At 38.3% G+C, this 22,995-nt stretch overlaps 1 protein-coding gene across 1 annotated transcript in view; it reads right to left on the minus strand.

The window, feature by feature from the left end:
* The window catches only part of LOC128000105 (transmembrane protein 8B-like), a 111,907-nt gene that overhangs the window by 49,799 nt on the left and 39,113 nt on the right, over positions 1 to 22,995 (minus strand). The window contains exons 3-5 of the mRNA XM_052592236.1: positions 20,424 to 20,631; positions 11,435 to 11,568; positions 9,381 to 9,649 (exon numbers count right to left, since the gene is read on the minus strand). Of these exons, the coding sequence (XP_052448196.1) occupies positions 9,381 to 9,649; positions 11,435 to 11,568; positions 20,424 to 20,631 (611 nt within the window). The remainder of the gene's footprint in view (positions 1 to 9,380; positions 9,650 to 11,434; positions 11,569 to 20,423; positions 20,632 to 22,995) is intronic.

Genomic DNA, 22,995 nt, shown 5'->3' on the forward strand with positions numbered 1-22,995 from the left:
GCCATGGCCTCCTGAGTCCCCTGATCCGCCATGGCCTCCTGAGTCTCCTGATCCGCCATGACCTCCTGAGTCCCCTGATCCGCCATGGCCTCCTGAGTCTCCTGATCCGCCATGGCCTCCTGAGTCCCCTGATCCCCCATGGCCTCCTGAGTCCCCTGATCCGCCATGGCCTCTTGAGTCCCCTGATCCGCCATGGCCTCCTGAGTCTCCTGATCCGCCATGGCCTCCTGAGTCCCCTGATCCGCCATGACCTCCTGAGTCTCCTGATCTGACATGGCCTCTTAAGTCCCCTGATCCGCCATGGCCTCCTGAGTCTCCTGATCCGCCATGACCTCCTGAGTCTCCTGATCCGCCATGACCTCCTGAGTCCCCTGATCCGCCATGACCTCCTGAGTCCCAATATCCCCCATGGCCTCCTGAGTCCCCCGATCCGCCATGACCTCCTGAGTCCCCTGATCCGCCATGGCCTCCTGAGTCCCCTGATCCGCCATGACCTCTTGAGTCCCATTATCCGCCATGACCTCCTGAGTCCCCTGATCCGCCATGACCTCCTGAGTCCCCTGATCCGCCATGACCTCCTGAGTCCCATTATCCGCCATGGCCTCCTGAGTCCCCTGATCCGCCATGACCTCCTGAGTCCCATTATCCGCCATGACCTCCTGAGTCTCCTGATCCGCCATGACCTCCTGAGTCCCATTATCCGCCATGACCTCCTGAGTCCCATTATCCGCCATGGCCTCCTGAGTCTCCTGATCCGCCATGACCTCCTGAGTCTCCTGATCCGCCATGACCTCCTGAGTCCCATTATCCGCCATGACCTCCTGAGTCCCATTATCCGCCATGACCTCCTGAGTCTCCTGATCCGCCATGACCTCCTGAGTCCCATTATCCGCCATGACCTCCTGAGTCCCATTATCCGCCATGGCCTCCTGAGTCTCCTGATCCGCCATGGCCTCCTGAGTCCCCTGATCCCCCATGGCCTCCTGAGTCTCCTGATCCGCCATGACCTCCTGAGTCCCATTATCCGCCATGACCTCCTGAGTCCCATTATCCGCCATGACCTCCTGAGTCCCATTATCCGCCATAGCCTCCTGAGTCTCCTGATCCGCCATGGCCTCCTGAGTCTCCTGATCCGCCATGGCCTCCTGAGTCTCCTGATCCGCCATGGCCTCCTGAGTCTCCTGATCCACCATGGCCTCCTGAGTCCCCTGATCCCCCATGGCCTCCTGAGTCTCCTGATCCGCCATGACCTCCTGAGTCCCATTATCCGCCATGACCTCCTGAGTCCCATTATCCGCCATGGCCTCCTGAGTCCCCTGATCCGCCATGGCCTCCTGAGTCTCCTGATCCACCATGGCCTCCTGAGTCTCCTGATCCACCATGACCTCCTGAGTCCCCTGATCCACCATGGCCTCCTGAGTCCCCTGATCCACCATGGCCTCCTGAGTCCCCTGATCCGCCATGACCTCCTGAGTCCCATTATCCGCCATGGCCTCCTGAGTCCCCTGATCCGCCATGACCTCCTGAGTCCCATTATCCACCATGGCCTCCTGAGTCTCCTGATCCACCATGGACTCCTGAGTCTCCTGATCTGCCATGACCTCCTGAGTCTCCTGATCCGCCATGGCCACCTGAGTCTCTGACCTGCCATGGCCGCCTGAGTCTCCTGATCTGACATGGCCCGCCATAGCTTCTTGAGTCCCCTGATCCACATTGGCCTCCTGAGTACCCTGATCCACCATGGCCTCCTGAGTTTCATGATCTGACATGGCCCGCCATAAACTCCTGAGTCCCCTGATCCGCCATGGCTTCCTGAACTGCCTGTTTCACCATGGTCTCTTGACCCGCCCTGGAGGCTTACCTTGTTTTCAGGGCAGAACAGCTAGAACAGCTTAGATATCAATACCAAGAGTGCACTTTAAACATATCTCTCCTCATTATCTCCTGCCATTATCTCTCATCAGTGTGTCAATAAGAAGGATAAGCAGCTGTTTGTCTCTTTTCACATGTGATTGATCTCTCTCTCTGCATAGATATGCTTATCCTTGCCCAGATGCTGATTGCTCACAGACTTTTCTGTCCTGCTTTGGCCTTCAAACACATTTCAACATTAACAACAAATATATGTATCCAACTCTACCCTTTAACCCCTGAATTTGAAACATTTTGCTTCTCGTGCCCATTGTAGAGAATATAAAAGTCAATAAAAATGCAATTCCCTGTGTGTGAAATTGGTTTATGACTCCATGAAGGTTGGACATTGCGAATTCATGGCTACTGGCAGACAAATTGCCCTATATTTTGCATTTAAGATGCTGTGTTAGAAGGTCACAGCTTCAATATCCTCAAAGTGAGAAAGCGCTTCAATACTGGTCACACTCTTGCACTTTTTATTCATCATTTCTAAAATGTAACTGTACATTATAATAGCGGACTATTATAATAGGTCAAACAACCAAGTTTTTTTATACAAAATATTTCTGTATTTACTTTTAAAAAGCAGGCTTAAAGAATGTTTAACCATAAACGAAGTTAAACTCAAAAGAAAATTCCAAATATTCATGAGACCAGCTAAACAATCGATAGCAATAACAATGGGGCTCGTCGAAAACACAATTATGTTTAACTACCTTATTTGGTCTCCGTTTTGTGTTACGGTTCCCAATCACATTTGTGCTGATGCCATTACTGAAGAGAAATATGGCTTTGTAGAGAAAATGCAGTTATTTAATTTAGTGTTGAATTAGCTCATTTCAGTCCTCGGAGCTCTGGAGGGTTTAGATATATTAACAGTCAGATCACCATGTTAAGACTAAAACTCATCATTAATTGTAATAAGAACACATCAGTTTCAATTAAGCCTCCTTTTATTGTGTTTTAAACTTCTCATCTCCTCAAGGGTTGTGGAGTCCAATGAGCATCAGAAAAATCAAGCAAATTTTAAAATCTCCAATTTACATTGCTCTCCAAATGTATCTCCAACAACGGTGATGTGCAGCAATGGCAAGTGTGGCTTAAACCCTAAACCCTTTCTGTTGAGGCTTCAGTTATACAGTAACTGTGTGATTAAGTGCAGTTTGTTTTGAAACTGCTTTTGAAACCAATGACTGGGATCCATTTCAAATTGGCTCTGTGGATGTCTGTTAAACAAAGAGGACTCCCTGAAGCCTAGAGTTCATGAGTTATTAGAACAATTAATGACACTATCAATATGGCCATTTTGTGTTACCAACAGCAACGGGAAGTACAATTTTGAGAAAAGAAAAAAAAAACTGCCTCAGAATGCAGCACCATGAGCTACTACTATGTAATGTTATTACTACTACTATGTAAAACAATGTAAAAATCATACTTAGTGATTAGATAGAGTTGAACAACAAGTACACATTGCCAATTTAAACATGCAAACACAAAAATAAGTGAAAAAGCTTAATTCACCACCTGTGCCCTGAGTTCTGAGCCATGTCTCACAGCCCTTGATCACTGAATTGAGTTTTCCCTCTTCTTGCTCTTGAACCAACAAATACATAAATTATGTTGAAATACCCATCTTGGTGTGTATCCTTGAAATAATGTCGGTTATGTCTTAAGTGAACATAAACAGTTGAGAAAGAAATTGGATGTGTCTCATTATATTGGATACATTGTCTCTTAAAGTGACTGCTCCTGATTTAACAGCTGCTGTTGGGGTCCTAATGTTAATCTAAAAATGTAAAAGAGAGAAAATCACTCGCTGCTCAGTACTGAATTACTTTGTAGTTTTAACAAAAATTAATCCATATTTAATTTATTTTGTGAAGACTATGCAATGACATTTTACATTTGATAATTCGGTTTCTGTACACTCACAAATTTGCTGTTGTTTCACCCAACTTTGGGTCAAATATGGACTTAATGGGCTTAATTGTCTCTCTTGTTTCAGTTTATTTGTGCTATTTACACTATTTCAAACAGGACCCCTGGGTACACCCTGCACCATGGGCCCCGTAAACCCCAGCTATGGCCCTGATTGGACATTTTTGGTTTCCACTGGCCAGAGTGGACTAAATGTCACCTTATGTAAGTTTTTATAATTGAAAAACCTTATTCTAGGAATTAAAGAGAATGTCCACAATATACTTCTGGAATAAAGTCCAAGGTTAGCTGAAAAAAAACAAAGCCACTATATTAAGATTGTGTCTTAAATTAACAAGTCTAACCAGCTAGCATTTAGCTGAGGAGTAATCAGTCTTACCTTTTAGATTCAAATTAAAAATGACATGTTTTTTTTTTTTTTTTATGTAACTGACTTAAAATAGTCATGACCAGTCTAAAAGAAAAATGTTAGATGACTACCCCGAAAGACTTTATACAACCAGCCACAGAACTTGGCGTAAAACAAAAGGGAGCACAGGGGAATTACTAAACTAATTTATCAGAGTATGAATGAATATTTATGGAAATAAGTGAATGGGAATGTTTTCAGCATAATTAATTTCCCCCCCTCAAATCATCCTTCAGTCCAAGTTTGACTCCTCTATTCTGGCTATGAGTTTACAGCCCTGATCTAAAAGATCAACTGAACATCCATGACTTTTTAAATATATATACTAGACCACAACAACATTTAAATAACAAAACAGATTCATTTTCTGTTTCTGTTTCTGTTTAGTCTAGATGTATTTGTGTCCTTCTGGACATGATTCACTCAGATGATGAAAGATTTACTGTTTCTCACAGAGCGAAAACCTGACAACAATACATCAAAGCTATGACGAGAATAATATTGAGTGTCTACTAAACACAAATCCATTGCCCAATTTCCCATGACTATAATAAAGTGTGAACATTTGTAATCATTTTCAAGACTTCTACTGGTAATTTCATAATCTTTTAGGTTACACCATAAGAGTAGTTCAGTTCATCAGAGGATCATATCAAATCTGTTACATTTTTTCTACCGTCTTATGAATAAATACAGGTTTGTCTTGAAGGACAGCTAAGAGGAAAAGGATTCCACACACACAGCAACTTCCATATGGTTCTTGTTGAACTTATAAATGATCTGTTATCTCTATTAAGAATATCAAGAGAAGTAAATGGTACAGAGACAAAGCAAAGGAAGGACATGATGAGTCATACTGACTTAAGAGATGGGAGAGAGATGGCAGCCAGCTAGTATCTGCTGTTCAGAGAAATTGATCAAGGAGAGGGGAGCTGGGTTCAGAATAATTCAATTAAAGCTGACAAAACCACTGAACAAAACCTTCAAACACAGGTGATACTACAAGGTCATGTGATACAGCGTATGGACCATCACAAATGGTGAAAAATGGCATTGAGGAGAAACAGATGACAGTGTTAACTAATGTCTACTAGTTACCTTGATTACAGTGCTCTTGGGTCACTTGATTAGCTGTTATATAAGAGGTAGTAATGATTTTGGTATATTGGGACACTTAATCTTAATCATCCATCATTACATCTATATTCTTCCATTACTATAAATCTGCATTAACTTCACATGAAATTAGAGTGCAGTGACATTGATGTGTCCATTTGGATCATGTTTTAAAAACAAAGCCAGTAGCAAAAATATAAGAACATGTCATCTGCAATCTTTGCATGGAAGAATTTTAATAACAAATTTTATCAACAAATATGAAAAACACTTAGGAGCAAAAACACTGTTAATGCAAAAACTACCCATAAACTTCTGCAGGCTAGTAGTACAAATCTTTGGTACTTATTATGTTGATATTTCATGAAAAAAGGACTGGATGCATTAACCCCTTACTAGTAACCCCCCTTTTTTGGCATGGAGACCGAAATTACATACCCAAAATAAAAAGGTTTCTGCTCATGATTCTTTCTGACTAGATACATAATCAACCTTTGTTCACAAAGCTGACACTTTAAAGTTTACTGTTCAGGAATCAGAATCACTCAGACTGTTATGATAATAGAGATATATAAGCTCAAACATAAAAACAAAAATAAAAATATTAAAAACATATGTTTTAAATGTATTTAAAAAAATGTTGATGTAGGAAATGAGTTTGAAAACACAGTGTAGCTAAGGCCACAAGTCTTCCAAGACTTCATAAAAAATTTCATAATCGAATCTGTAAAACTGTGAATTTTATGAAATATATTCTAAGGCCATGTCATGTGTGTTTTTAGAGAAGGCTAATCAGATTGATTTATGGCCCTTGTCATCTCTGTAAGATCTCACATGTAAACTCTTCTGTGTATTTTGTGTATGTTTCACTGTTGAAAACTGCCTGAATCGTGATTGTATTGTTCTCACCAAACGGTTCTTTCACACCTCCGCCAAGTATGACACATTATCCGCATTATTCTTTTATCATTATTCTTTTGTTTTTATTCCACCTTTATTAGCCTTGATTGTGGTTTTTCAGGCTTTACAAAGCAACAAAGCAGCGATCTCACTTCAGTCTCTCTTTGCATTTAGCCCTTATTTATCAAAAGTCTTACTATAAAAATACAACAAAACATTTTCTTACGACCTTACGTGAATTATTGAGACAAAAATGCATTATGAAGAAGAAAAGCACCTGCTATTAGTAGCATTGGTGCTAACGTTAGCATCAAGCTACATCTGACAATTTATGAAATTATTAGTACACTTTTACTCAAAACTCACTTTAAACCCCGATCGAGTGTTTATAATAACTTCCTTTAGCGATCAGGGGTGGAATTTGGTCGTTTACTGTTGTAAAAATATGTTATTTGTAGCCTTTTTCATCGCTGCACAAGTTAGCATTTCCGATGTACATTTTCGATTTTTTTTATAAAAACGCCCCAGATCTCAAGAAATTCTCATACCAAGCTTTACTATCGTAATCGCGGGTTTATTATTCGGATATTTTGTGTGTACAGAGGTGTTTCAGTGTTGTTTTGGCCAGATAACTACCAGGAAGTGTGCAGGAAGCATGTGACACGATGGGGCGGTGTCCAGATATGAAACTCTAAGATTGACGTTTGAAAGACCCAATCAGAGTCTGAGTCACACACCGCACGAGCTGTGACCACTGCGCACACACACAGATCGCTGGGAGAGGCTGTTTATCATCTGATCGCGTAAATCCGTGGAAAATGAATAGAAATGACGATTCTGTCTGAAGAAATATGAAGTAAACATCAGTAAATATATCCATATATCTTCGCAGATATGCATCTTTGGTCTGTAAATCCTTATTGACGCTGTTCAGTGAGTCTATGTGAACACAAATAAACCGCTCTTGACGTGACTGAATATGAGTGAGTTGTGAATTTCTATTCAAAATGTGGCATAATACGGATTTATTATTTTGCACTCCTGACATAAATCACTAAATATCTGTCACTGCAACAATGTTTTATCAAAATATTGGTCAAATATCGAAGCTTGAGTCTTTAAACTTTCCATTGATGCACAGTTTGTCCAGATGAAGTAAGACAGTGATGTTTAATGTGCTGTGAAAGTGAAACAATAATAAACTGGGGCCGTCAGCGATGTTTGCACGCAAAGGGGTTAAAAAGGAATGAGAAAAAATGAGATGACTTGCAAATCTGCAAAAAAAAAAAATGATATTTTTAATCTATTGTAATGTCTTAATCTTTTGACGGCCCAAATTCGTCGGGCGAAAGGATTTTGTTCCTCCTTTATGAAGTGACGTAAATTGACTCTCAGCCTTGAATATGACAGAAAGGCACTGCAATAACTCCTTGCTAGACAGGTTTCTCCTGTTCCTGCTCCTTATGCGTAGATAATGCTCTCTCCAGGTACGCTGTTTCATCATGACCAATTGTTTCCCCCTGTGAGTGCTTTATCTAAACTGGTCTGAGACTGTTCAGCCTCATTGAACATCAATGGCCCTCGTCTTCATCCCCTCTAACAGCCCAACATCCCTTGGCATCAAGGCTGTAACAAAAGCAGGGATTCTGCTGCACCGCAGGACTTGGAGGAAAAAATGGGGGAACAGACGAACAGAGAAACCTCACACAAAATCAGAGAACAAGGTAGATTTGAAAGAAGCAGAGTGGGTCATTTAAACTGTGAAGAAGGTTATTTAAATTGTGAATGATAGTTAACATAATATTTTAATGCTCAAAAACTGAGATCTAATCAGACATTCTGGCAAAATCAATTCATATGAACACTGTAAACAACAGCTGTGTAATTTGACACAACGTACAGATTTAAGCAGAAAGAGCGAATCTAACTCAAAGCGGGTCTTTTAAAGTATACGGACAACTTCCCGATTCTGCATTAATACAGTCCATGTGACTGAATTCAGGGCCCCGACTATTTCACACTTTGCGAGCAGCCAAATTGCCATATTCATCACGACGACTGAAGACACAGAAAAGTATGGAATTCATCAACACTTCATTGTAACTTCAGGCAGAATAAAAGGCGGAAGCTCCAATCCATGACAGGGTCCTCATCTGAGCCCACTGAGGTTCCAATTTGTCACAAAGATTCATAACAAAGCCTGTTTCTCTCTAAACACACTTTCATTTCCCAACTCCACCTGGGCCATGAGAGCACCTGCCTTTATAAAAACCCTTCTAGCAGTGAAGTAGAAATGTGTTTCAGCCAGGTAGCTTTAATATGCACAAATGCATTTCATCACGATGCTGAAACCAAACAATGACTAGAAGCCATATGCCTGTAACATTTGTACTGATAAATCCTAATAAAGAATTAATGAAGCCTGGATCAAATCGTCAAGCTGTTGCCCTCTTATTTTTGCCGGACTAAAATATTTCCACAAGAGTCTGCTGGGACTGTTGCAACCTAAAGCACTACAGGCCATCAGTGAATCAGAGAATGTACTGCCATCCAGTAGCGTGCCCCCAAACACTGGCTGAAAAATATGATACAAGGTGGACCTATTTATAGAGTGATTTTATGTTACTGGCTGAAAGGTCATGGTAAATGACGTGTTAGACCCCAAAACTTTGACTTTACGGTTTTACAATATAGATTCCTGCCTTAAATTCTACCTGTTGCAGGTTACAGATGATGGTAATATATATATATATATATATATATATATATATATTCACTAAAATCACCTAAAAAAAAGAGAGAAGTGAAGTGAAGCGAAGTGAAGTTAAGAAAGGGGGGAGAAAACAATGTTATTTGCAGAACTGTTTGTTGTTATGTTATCTGTGCAATTAAATTCAGGCATTTTTATGGTATTCACAAGTGTCTAAATACTTTTGGTGCCATTGTATGTTCATACAGAGTTAAATGCTTTGCAAAGCCCTACATGATGACAAAATAATAAGAAAGAAATAGAGAACACAGTGTGATTGTTGTGTCGGATGGATTGATTATGAAACTATGATTAATCCAGTACGAACTCAAAGTTAAAACAAGCTCTTACCTTTAACCTGAACTCCAATGCGAAAGTACACATCTGTGCTACTGAGGTAACGCTCCACCAAAATATAGTACCACTGCTCCCAGGACGGCAGCAGGACCTCCAGCTCACAGGGGACATTGTCTCTGCAGTCCACAGCGCTAGAGTTATGCACCGGTGGGGCCCTCGAGCGGATTTTCAGCAAAACTGGACAGTTCTCCCCACTTTTGTTCTTTGTGTTGCAGTCCACAAGCTGTACCTTCACCCGAGAGATGTAGTTTGGGATGAACACTCTGCCAGGTACAAGGGAGGGAAATGTTGAGGACATCTGCTTGAAAGATATACACTGACTGTAGCAAAATTTTTCTCATGGGATACAAAGACAGTATTGAATAATACTGGTATGCTTACTGAAATGCCAAGGAAATATTTAAACAGGAATGTGTTTTTGTACTCTCAGGAGAACTTTCAACTTCAGCCCATTTGAACAAACTTCCCGAAAATGCATAAAATAATTAAGTGATATCTCTCCATCTTCATTTTCTACATCAATAACAACTAATCAGGAAACTAATGCAAGTTGCCCTTTTCAATTTAAACAGTGATTGAGAAAAACTGATAAGTCAGAATAAATGATTAATATCTAGATTTGGATTTGGCTTTGTCTTTTGGTTTTTGATAATTAATGATATGAACAGCACTCCAAGTGATCAGTCAAACAGAACACAATTTGTTTACAGATCTGCTGGATTGCTTCTGAGAAAAAATAATAATAATAATGTTTGGAACGTGAACTTTGAAATTTGCCTTGAAATAAAAAAATAATAATTTATTGCATGGTTAATTTATCCCTTCTTCCAATTTTACGCTGCACTGGTATTTACAAAATTAATCTTTGCCTGTCTAAATAACAAGAGCTATGTGTAATAACTATATTTAACATATAAAGTTATATACATATTACAGATATATATATATATATATATATATATATATATATATATATATATATATATATATATATATATATATATATATATATATATATATATATATATATTTCATGAGGCAGATATCCTATATAAGCTATAAAATATAGTGTGCACTAATCTCCAGACATCCAGTAAACAGCAACGGCCCAAGTGGTGAAGCATACAGCGCATAGTCCTTCTGAAATGTTCATTTAATGATACAAAAAAAGCCTGTCTTCATAATGTCCAGTGCTTAAGGTCTTTTTGTGTACCCTGTCGTTTATGAATGCATTTCATCACCTCTCCCTCCTCTGTTTTCCTCTTTTTCATTTATAAAGACTTTATTTGCTAATTGAGAGGAGAGCTTTAATATCTGAATCTAATGAGAGTAGAAGCCTGAAACAGAGGGAAGCTTGAGAGAAAGATGTGTGTGGAATGTTAAAGTGTGGAATGCAGAACGAGAGAGAGAAAGGTGAGATACTTGCATGGTGTGTGCATTCGTGTCTGACATGGAAAATTTTTTGAAAGTCTGTGTAGATGACAATAAAGTAAAAATGTTCACAATCTTAAAATAATAGTTTTAGGGTCTGGAATAACATGAACTCACAACCATTCAAAAGTTTGGAGTCGGTATATGATCTTTTATGTTGAGGAAAAAACTTTTTAATATATTTAAAAATATAATTTACTAACCGAAAAGCTTAGTTTTCAGTATGACATAATATCATTTTAATATGCTGATTTGCTGCTAAAAATAAATAAATAATAATAATAATAATTTCTTCTTATTATCAATGTTGAAAATAGTTGTGTTGCTTAATATTTTTGTGGATTTTTTTTTTTTTTTTTTTTTTGATGAATATAAATCTTTTATTTGAAATACTTATTTGTAACATTATAAACTCCATTCTCAAGTATGGAGTATTTTGTGTCACTTTTGTTAAATTTAATGCCAGCTTGATGAATGAAAGGTATTAATTAAAGTAGTAATCTTTCTGGGGAAAATGACTAGACATTTCTGACAGACTTTTCTCTTTTCTCTTTTGTTTGTGTGTGTGTGTGTTTAAGTCTGCTTGAATATGATTCTTCTTAAAAATAGTCACTCACTTGTAGAGTACAGATCTATTGTGAAGAGGAATCATCTGATCAATGAAGTAACCAGGATACAGCACTGAAATCCCAATGAGCCTCTGAACAATGAGCTGAGGTTGAAAGAGGTACTGACATTCCTCCAGAAGACCCTGCACAAAAATTGTGAAACAAACAGGAAATAGATGGATTAGTTACAGGCTAAAACCCAGCTTCTTCTGGAGTAATGATGCTGAACATTCAGCTTTGCCATCACAGGAATAAATAAAAATGTTGACATGGAAAACAATTAGTTGAAACTGTAATAATATTTCACAATATTATTTGTTTACTTTATTATTGATAATTGATGAATGTAGCCTTGGTGATCATAAGAGACTTCTTTCCAAAAGACACCCCAAACGTTTGAACATCAATGTATCTGAACATGTCACTGATAACTATAGGAGATGTACTGCTTTAGCAGACTACACTAAGGCTTTTTAAACTGCACTGTTTTGTTTTCACCATTAAAGGATCACAGTTGGCAGTGTTATCAAGAGATGAGTAGCTGCAAAAACCACATTGGTTTCAGTATATGACAAGATCCGAAGATCTGTATAGATTCAGAGACAATTTTTCAGTGTAACTGCATGAAGACTTAAGGTGTGAGAAAGGGAGGTGGAGAGATTAAAGACAGAGAGGCGGTGGGAGAATCCAAGAGCTTTTGTTTATTATGGCACACCATGGCAAATTACAATGCAGCGTTTCATCTTGGAAACCTCTGCTTCTCTCACGCAGGTACTCCTGCCCTAAACACATTCATCATTGTCGAACAGCATAGTACAACCCCTACACTTGGCCAGCCTCTTTTCTTACCATCTCCACACAGAGAAACACAATCACACCAAACAAAGAGGTATTAAATATCTGGGAATCACGCTAAAAGAATACATTAGCTTTCCAGAGCGCACGTTCCTGTTTCCGTTGTTTGATAGGCGGGGTCATTTCCACTGGCTTTTTCAAACCACAGTGCTGTCAAATGTCAACGCATATCACTGCTGGCTTCAGTTGAGGTCAGTTAGCAATGTTATTACTTCATAAGGTATGGAGTGAGAGTCTGCTGGCATATTTGTCAGTTCAATGCAGTTAAACAATAACCGTGCTTTTGTCAGCAGTGACAGTCTCTTCCAGTACTGAAATGCTATTCAGTAGACGAGAGGAGAGGGGGCAGGCAATGGAAAGACCTAATTGGCTTGCAGTGGTGTGTGCAATGCTGCAACCATCCTTGCTGCATCCTTGCTGAAAAGTGCTTTTATTCTTCAAGGACTTTAGAATTAAATTGTTTAAAAAATTTTATTTCAATATAATTCTATTTTCATTTTCCTGAATGGAACTCTTTCATGTTTTCATTGCCAGGTGATGTGCTAAAAATGGCAAAAAGGCTGGAATAATGGCTGCTGAATCTTCTGAGTTCCTGAGAATTCCACATCTTTGAATTATAATTCCATGTTGAAGAAATCTCCAGCGCCTCCTTGTTCCCATGTAGTGTGACAGAACAGCCCTCAAGAGCCCACTCCTCCAAAACTTGCTCAAATGTTGGAACAGGCCACGGAGTTTGCTCCAGTTTTGGCCCAGACCACGCCTTTTCCCCCCAGTCCAGAAGAGGAAACTAAGGCTGAGGAGAAGGGTGTTGGCCCAGGCCCCAGAGTTCGCTCCACTGTCAGCCCAGCCCCAGAGCATAGAACACGGATGGCTCCTGTTCCCCCAGTCAAGCCAAGGTAGGGCTCCTGTTCCCCCATTAAACCCCGAAAGTTCCCTGAAGTATTTTTGGGGGGGTTGGGGGGCAGTAGTGCTTCAGACATAGGGGGCGAGGCGGGGGCTGGGGCCACGGACTCTGAGGTTACTCTGCCATGGCCTCCCGAGTCTCCAGATCCACCATGGTGCCCCCAACGGGTTCTGGTCTGGAGGCCCCCATCCTGTGTTTGTCCTGAAGGACCTCAAGAGCTCCCACCATTGGTTGTGCGGTGTGAGGACACGCCTTCCGGAGGGGGCGTTATGTCAGACTCTGTTCCATGTTTTGTTTGTGTTTTCTCTCTATTACCCAGTTTCTGTCTTCCGTTCAATTGTTTAATTCCAGGTGTTTCCTATGTTGTTTCATTGATGCCAGATGAGTCTAGTCTGTAGTCCCATTTGTCTGTGTATTTAAAGTGTTCCCTGTTCCCAGTTCCCAAATGTCTTTTGAGTTCCTGAGAATTCCACATCTTTGAATTATAATTCCATGTTGAAGAAATCTCCAGCATCTCATTGCTCCTTGTTCCAGTGTAGTGTGACAGTGTCAAATAGATTAAAATAGAAAACATTTATTTTAAATTGTAGTATTTCACAATATTACTGTTTTACAATTAGTTTGAACCAATAAATTAAGCCTTTGTAAACATAAAGAGACTTCTTTCCCCAAAGAATATTATATAAACATTAGTATGTCAGTAGAAAAAAGGCTGAAAATATATTAATGAATAAATAAAAGATTAAAAGGGTCTTTTTAATATTTTTCTAACTACTCTGAATCTGTATAAACCTGAATCCTATATTATCCAAGAAAGCTTGCAGGATTGTTCCAATCAGGCATAATATAAATAGATAATTACAAACAAAATCTCTTTTAAAAAGAGAGAAAAAAAAAGGATTTGTCTTCATATATTTACGCTTGAAAGACTTACAGAGACATTTCTGGTTGGTGAATATAATGAGCAGCCGACGCAGTTTCAGTATTTTCAAGGGATTGAACGTTTCAGTGCACTCGAGTGATTTTGACAACGGGACACCTTAGAAAACGACTGACTCCCTGGCCAGCACAACGATGACGTCCCATGCAAGAAGCAAGCAAATTATCCACCATTTATTCTTTGCAGCTTTCAATATGACAGTAAACATCAATATAAATATTTCAGAAGAAGCAGCTAATCAAAACCACATATTTTCCATCATTTGCTCTGATGCGTAATACACCTATAATCTCTTAGACTTTGCTTCAGAAGTAGCCTTGACACACAGAGATACGTGTTGTATTATGGTGGCAGAACACATTCTCATTTCATTAAGGTCTGTTTTGGTGAATTTGCACCACTGGGCAGGTGTCACTGCATAGACCGAGTCATGGGTTGCTCATTATTTCAGGTGTATTATCAAGGTCTAATTTGCTCTCAGCTTGATTAGAAGTCTCATTCATTTCAGCATGAACCGTTCTGCAAATCACTTCTGCAGCCACACGACCCAAAACTAAGATAGTCTCAAGGCATCGGGTCTGTCTTCTAGGTAATAAGTGAGACATTTACCTGGACACGCTAAGAGCAATTGATGACTTCAATAACCCTTTTGTTTCCTGTATTACAGCAGAATACATTTATTTTCTATAGACTACTGTGCAGTTTGCTATTGCTGGCACAATATTAATATTGTTTTAAAAATAGACTGTATATAAACTACTAAAAAAGTAGTAAGCAAGTATTTACTTCAGTAAGTATTGTTTAGTACGTAATAATGTCCTTCTGCCTTGGATGCACTGTTTTATCTAAAACGTAATTAATTGCTACCACGCAATCAAAGTACATAGAAACATCAGTTTTTAGCTTAAAATGGCAGATTGGAGTTGTAGGTGGGATAATAAGGATGAAAAAGTAAAACAGCGAATATTAAATAACAAACTAGAGAAGAAGCCCCATCTGTTGTTTGTCCATGGCTGCATCCATAAAGCAGGCACAGCTGGTGCTGGTGGAGGCAGACACGGCCTTGTTTCTGTACCCCATCCCGCATCCTTCCACCCTGCACTTTTTTGCATTATGTCTGACATGCAAGATTTGTCGAGTTGTGATGCCTCTGCCTCCTTACAATTCTTCACTGATCTGATTTAATAAGGGGGGACGTTTGAAACTCACGTGCCAGCCCAGACACACAGCGCAGACAAAAGGAAGGAGAGAAAAAGATGCAAATAATTGCTTCCCATTTCACAGCACAAATTTGGCAACTTTGAGCAACTAGTGAAATAATTAGAGCCCTCTGTTCATGCACGCAGAGCACCAAACAGTACACAGAATTGATAGCGGACCGTTGTTGGCATTTTGCATGTATAATGTGGTCTCCAGCTGTGTGAGGGATAATATCTCTGACACACTGCTCATGCAGAACAACAAGGAGTCCATATGGCCAATGAGTAAAAGATTTCTTTATCATTTATGGTGGAGCATGGTGAATTCCAAACATGTGTCTGGTAATGTAATTGACAGGCTAGTAAAAGTAAAATTCCTCAAAATACGATTGAACTTGAAAGAAATACTTGTGCATGAACCCGTAGCATATGAGGCACCAAGGCATTTGAGTGTAGCTTTTTGGCCTTGTATAAAAAACATTTATCATTTGTCAAAGAGCCGAACTGCAGGGATCCAATGTCTCATTACTGGTAAAGTCTGGTGTTCCCCGCACATCTCCCACAGTTCTCTACTTCTGTTCTGTGCTTAAGCTCCCGAGTCCAGAAATAAATTAGTGATGACAGAAATTTCTGCTTTCCTACAGTTGGGTGGTTATAGCTACTCCTTTAAACTTGCATTCACAATATGGTAGGCATATTGACAACAACTGTGATTATATATATATATATATATATATATATATATATATATATATATATATGTGTGTGTGTGTGTGTGTGTGTGTGTGTGTTGATATTGTGTGAATATTACATATAATAATGTCATAAATAATCCAGGCTATCAACTATCTGGTTGACACTTGAACATGCTAGGTGGAGGTATTGCATCTTAATGCTGGTTACCAGTCATCATAAAACAGAAAACAGCAGATGATGTAGTGTGTAGCGATTACTGGCAATCAAAGCCATGTTGGAGAAGATGACAGACAAAAAAGAGACACTCTACCTACACCAAAAAAAAAGTTAGCTCATCAGTGTGGGAGTTTTTGGATACTGTAAAAAAAAGATGAGGTGTTAAGACAGATAGCTATTTTCGTATTATGGTTGTTCGTATTATTTTTTAGTTTTTTTTTTTTTTTAAGCTTAAGATTAATTTGACTAATAGCATTAATTATTTCCTCCTTATTTTAATAGATATTGTGATAATTCTTTAATTACTTGAATTCTTTTGGACACAATAATTATGTGGTAAAAAACAGCCCCAAAATTAGAATGATTTGTCAAAAGACATGACACAGAAAGTTAAAGCTGAGAACTGTTTACAAAAAATGCAATTATGTTAAAGAGACAGATCAGGGGAAAACAAATTGAACTCATGATTTAGCCACCCTCTTGCTGTTCCAAACCTGTGTGAAAAGTTTGAAGAATTTCAACTTCTTTTTCCATACAATGAAAGTCAAATGTCAACACTGACTTGTCCATTGACATTCATTATATGAAAGTTTGAACTGCCCCTTCAAAGGTGAAGTTTTCCAATCGCTGTTGTCAGAGAACTGAAAATCTTTACCGTTACTCAGTCAAAGATTTGATTGACTGAATAAACTTGATCATTATCTGATTAAAAAGGCTGACCTTCTCCTCCCTAACAAATATTGTTCATAAATAACCCTGTGTAAATGGGTGGGAATTATGAGAGAGTTCATTAAACAAGAGCATTGGCATCTACTGACCTGGCACACCATAACACAGAAAATCTAGAATGTGATTTGGCATGTTAACTATCTCTAAATAAAATTCAATACAGAGACAATCAGCCATAAAACTGACAGCCCCCCTCCTCACTTGTGTAGACCCCAAAACAAGAGAGACACAATATCTCCAAGTGCTGAAAAATTCCAAATAGTTTATTGATTTATTTAGAGACCAAAAGTTTAGTACGTGCAAGGCAAACTGTCAGGATGGTTGGCTTCTGCTCGCTATACTCATTCAGTGTGGCAGCTTCACGCAGCAGAGACGGCCAGCTGATCTTTACTGCGTGCTTGACTCTTCCTCACCCCCCTCTTTCTTCCTTCTTTCCTTTCCTCCCTCTCTCTTTTGGCCATCTGCTTGTGTGACTGTGCGCCTGCAGAGCAGGGTCCGGCTGCTTCCTGATTAGCCTCACAGACACTGTGGAGCTCATCAGCTGAGAGGACAGACTTGCACGTTGCAGCTTTGCTCTGCTGAGATTCACCTCTGTGCACCATGTGTCCACAGAGCTTCGATCCTGCAAGCTGTTGCTTGACAGTCAGTTATGGGCTTGTACTTGGGTTGTAGCAGTTTATGGTCATGATGTGAATCGTAAGATGGGATTTTATGAGTTTAACAATAAATTGTGCCAGCTTTCTTTAAGTTAAAATAGTAACAAAAATAAAACCAAAAAGATAACAACATTTATTATGTTTTGTTGTTGTTATTATTATTTCTCTGTTCCACATGTTCACAATAACATCAACTCAATCTTAATATTTCTTATCATTCTTATTCTTATTCTTATTCATTGCTTGTGACTTAACGACTGTTAAATTCTTAAAATTCCATCTTGGTATTAACATCAGAATAATATTATTAATATTACAGTATTTATCAGTTCCAAATGTTCACAACAACAATAAATACTATTAGAAGCAGTATTATTACTATTATTGTTAATTTTTGTGTGAATTAACAATTTAATGACTGAAGAATAGCAGTATTTTTTCAGTTGTATTTCTGTATAATTCATGTTTATCATTGTCAGTGAAAGAAACTGTAAGTGGGAGGAGAAGGAGCACCCATCAGAAAATCAGTTTAAGACATCATCTATTTAATAAGCCTATATTTTTTTAGCAAATTGATCTGAATCATGTTATGTACACAATCCTGACAAATGCAGAAACAATGCAATCTCCTAAACTATTTATGTATATGGGTGCTGATTGCATACAGTACACATAGAAAACTGGTGCCCGGATACATTACCAAGATGGCTACATGATAAATGTGTGACAGTTCACAGTGGCAAGCATAGTTTGTGGTACAATTAAATGCCTACAAGCCCCTTCAACCAAACAGGAGTCCTATTCAACATAACCATCATTACACTAGACTGAATAATAAATAAAACATGTATTCCTCAGGGAAAGCATGGTCTCGCTTTCCACACTTCCTCCAATTACTCCACTTCAGTAGGTTCGGCCATGAGCTTTTCTGCTCCACAGGTGCTGTCATTCGCCAGGAAAACAGAAAAGATGAAGCCTTCGTATTTCCAAGTTTTGTCTCTGTCTAATTGGCTGGTAGTGTGACCCTATGGGCTCAGAGGAAAACGGCGCCCTTAAAGCATTGTACACCAAGTAGAATTATTGCTCTTAATCCATGAGAAAGCCTCCACCACAAGCAAACCTGCTGTGGTTAACTAATGAGTAAGTTTCTCTGCGATAAGTAAGAGCAGCAAAGGACAAAACTCAACTGAGGTGGACTTTTTTAGATTGTGAATGGAGATTGAGGTGAAGCTGTTGTGAACATGAGAAGTCCAATTAAGATGCGAGAAGTTTCCTCCAATGTGAGATCCATTTAGATGCGATCCACGGTAGAGATGTTGTTTAAAATCTTATTTAAGCATGGGGGTCACTTAAAAAAAAAATAGAATGCCTTTGTATTGTTCTAAACCAATAGGAATTTCGTTCTTCCACTGAACATAAAAATATTCATAAGAAGTTTCAGTTCATGTGCTAGTCACTTTGCAATTGAAACTAAGCATAAAAGCACCATAAAAATCTTATTAAAAAAATATCAAATATTATTCTTATGATGTCACATTATGTCTAAGTGTGAGGAATAGACTTTATTTACTTAATTTACTTTACTTAATTTACATGCTGGTAAAAAAAGTATAAAAAATAAAAATGTATAGCCCGATAAAAGTGTCTGCTTAACGCATAAATGTAAACATAAATGTCATTTAACTCAAATCATCTTGTGTTCCACAGAAAAAGAAAGTCATAAGTGTTTGGAATGGCATGAAGATGATTCAATTATGGCCATTTTCATTTATGAGTGAACTATTCTTTTAAAAACCAAATCTCATTTATAAGTTTCACTTGCACTGTTTATGTTCTAGAGGCCAAAATCACATTTTGGCTATTGTTGTTTTCTAATACAATTAAAGCAAGCGTATAATCATATTTTAGACCTATTTTCCAGAATGTAATAGCACTTTAATTCCATTTTATAAAACTGTCAGGTTTTGACTAAATTATGCATGGCAGCACAATTAAAGTGGATGTGAGTCTCAGTGAAACAGAGAAAACAGGTTCTCTGTATCTACTGTGAGCCATTACTTGATGCATGATTGACCCTTTGTGTTTCAATAGTAACTTATTTTATTATTTAAAGTAATTGAAATCCTTTTATTGTGGCTACATTACTACCTGACACCAAAACCATTTTCATAACATTCAAAAGTTCAGAGAGCTACTGATTTGTTCTACTCAAAAAAATAATAATAATAAAAAAAAAAATCAGTCTTGTAGACTATAGACATCCTTTTTTTTTTTTATCCTGCAACAAAATATATTTTAAAATCCTTTTTCCTTTTAATGTAACTTTACATCCCACAGTGTGACTTTATATCACACAGCATGACTTTTTAATTCTACACATTATTTCACAATGGAAACATGCTTGAGATAAAGAGACATACTTGGATAAAAAAAGTAATGCACTTCTAAAATGATGTAATATATATAAATGAATATTCAAGACATTATACAAAAGAAAAGTAACATTGTCTTTGAGATTACAACCCATGCGAAATAATGAGCATTCTGACAGGAAATCTCTTTTGAAAAAGAAGTCTATGACAAGTTCTGAAATCACAGTTTTAAATTACTACCCATGAAGGCCACCCACTGACTGTGCGGAAGTGAGTGACTTCAATTATATATGCATAAATGCTCAGAGAAACGTACTTGCACAACCATGAACATAAGGCATTTTTTAATCTTGAACAAGCTTGGCTCTTGTTAAAAGCTGAAATTGTTTTCTAATTCTGACCACTGACTTTTTTTCCCTCTGTGTTTTTACCTTGACAGAGATCTTCCCCTTATCCTTTGGTAAGTGTGCAGCCAGGAACCAGTCACCTGGGAGGGGGCTGGTGACATTGAAAACCCCTGTGGTACGGTTGGGCAGCGTCCATGTCAAAGTGACAGCGAAGGAGCCTGGTACAATAGTGTCCTTTGGAAAACGCGTCTGGAGGGGGTTGATTACAGGTGGAGCTCCTGACCTGAAGTACCTGGAAACCAAGGCCACAGTTACATTTCAAGACATACTGCGGACTGTTATCTTGGATGAGATTAAATGCATCAATCATTGTTAAGAATCATTATGTTCCAGTGTGAAGCCAATATGGCTTTGAGTTTCTTATTAAAGCTGGCACAAATACTATAGAAATGAACACGCTGACATTTGTCTATTATTTGATTATTTTGGAATGTTCAAAATTGCAGTTCCATTTCAAAAATACACAATTTACATTAATGTTTTCAAGCGAAGCATCAAATGAACCCACAGGTATAGTAAAACCTGAAATCGTTTACAGTGTGGAGACAATCCAATGGTCCACATAAAGTAATGACTTAATAAACATACTAAGTAATTTTTTTATTAAAATCTAAAATTTCAGAAGAGGATTTTCTGAAAAATTGACAATTTTTGAAAGGTTTATATTATTAAAATTTATTTTAGCTAAATCTGAAACAACTCTACCTTTGCAGAAATCTGGGGATGTCCTCAGTTAGAAATATGCTTCATATGGACGTTAACAAGCTAAATAAATACATTTCTTTTTAAACTCACAATTTTTTTTTTACTCCTAAATGTTTTTATTCACTTATTTTTGTAATGTATATATTATGTTTAGTGTTAGTTAGTTTCATTTGCATAATGAAATTACAATAGAAGTCAATGGGAAGCACTAAGTAAGCATCAAATCCAAAATATAGGAAAACTTAGATGTGATTTCACAAATATACATTTCGAGTGAGTAGATGTATAAATATAATGAGTTCTATAATAAGACATACAAATGAGTCTATGTAGTGAGAAGCACGTGGTCAGAGAAAGCACGTCAAAATCAGTCCTGAATCAATTAGAAGATGCAAAAATTCTCACTCGATCACAAGAGAGGTAATGGAGCATTGTGACCAATACTACATTATACATGAAGTAAACATGTTTAATCGTAAACAAATACTCAAACATTTAACTTAATGTTTAATGTTTTGAGTAATGCTTACAACTGTAGAAAGACTGTAACAACGCCCCGACTAGGTTGCAATTACAAGTAAAGGAGATAAGGAGATTTTTTTTGAATAAAAGAGACCAAAATCATTCACTCACATCAGACACAGTCAACACAAAACCACAACATGCTCTCCTTCATTTTGACATGGGAGCACAAGGCCATGAAAGTAAAAAGTCTTCCCTCAGTCTCTAGCCTGTCAGTCAAGAGACAGACACAGTCAGACGGCAGGAGCCTGCAACATATCATGCCATGACACTTTTTCTAAAAGACTTCACTGTCTGCAATTATTTTTGCTCAGTGCACTGCTTTGTGTCTCCAGTAGTTTGTCAGTCACAGCCCTGACAATCCTTGGGTTGAAAAAAGTCCCCGTATTAAAGGTTTCACAACAAAGCCTCTCAATTACTCTTTCACTCTCCGTATCTCTAATTTTAAATTTAGAAATGGCTTTTTGAGACAACTAAAAATGGCAAAAGTTAGCACAACCATATGTGTAATAAAGTCACACAATGACACAATGGTCACACAATGGTACCCATGATGAAAACTGATATCACTATGTGACACATTTTAGTGTTCACAAATGGATTTAACCCCATCACTGTGCACAGCTAGCTAAACAACCACCAAAAGGATATTAAAATGAAGAAAATGTCTCAATAAAGAATGAAAATCTTGGGGAAACAAAACAACTACAAAAACAACAGGAAATTATATTATAAAAAGTCACCACGTATATGTTTTATATGCTTATAATGTATTTTCTTTTGTGATTTCTTTGTGGATTTCTTCTTTGTGAAACAGACATGCAATCTTCAGAGATGATCATGCTAACCCAGGGGTCCAGGATCCTTGACAGGTAATAACTCAAAATATTGCTGCTGAGGCTCTGTAGGGTTTATTGTATAAGTCATCTTTACCTTTTTGTTCTCTGAGTCCGTGCACCTAAAAGATCCTCATCCAGTGTATTATTCTGATGGAGACCCCATACTGCTCACGTGAATGTGACAGCTTGACTTATACTATTGAAGCCCAAGCTTGTGTTCTGTCTTGTCAGTGTTACGATCCTAGGTATTTGTTTTGTGTGGGTGTTGTTTTTTATTTATGTGCAGGGATTGGCTGTCGCTGGTGGAGTCTGATTGGTGGATCTACTGATTGGCCGCTTTTAAAAAGGTGCCACTTGCCGAAGAGAGTGAGCTCATTCTGGCGTTGGCTTGTTGGCGTGAAGAGCTCCGGATTCCTCCTCCCGTCAGCAGATCCCAAAACCCTCCGTTTACTGTGTGCGTTTGTTTATGATGATTTAATTTGGTTCTGTTTTAGGAGCGTAGGGGTGTCCTGCCATTTACTTTGATCTGG

This window comes from Carassius gibelio, chromosome A5, assembly GCF_023724105.1.
Source record: "Carassius gibelio isolate Cgi1373 ecotype wild population from Czech Republic chromosome A5, carGib1.2-hapl.c, whole genome shotgun sequence".
In the NCBI taxonomy this organism is placed as follows: domain Eukaryota; kingdom Metazoa; phylum Chordata; class Actinopteri; order Cypriniformes; family Cyprinidae; genus Carassius; species Carassius gibelio.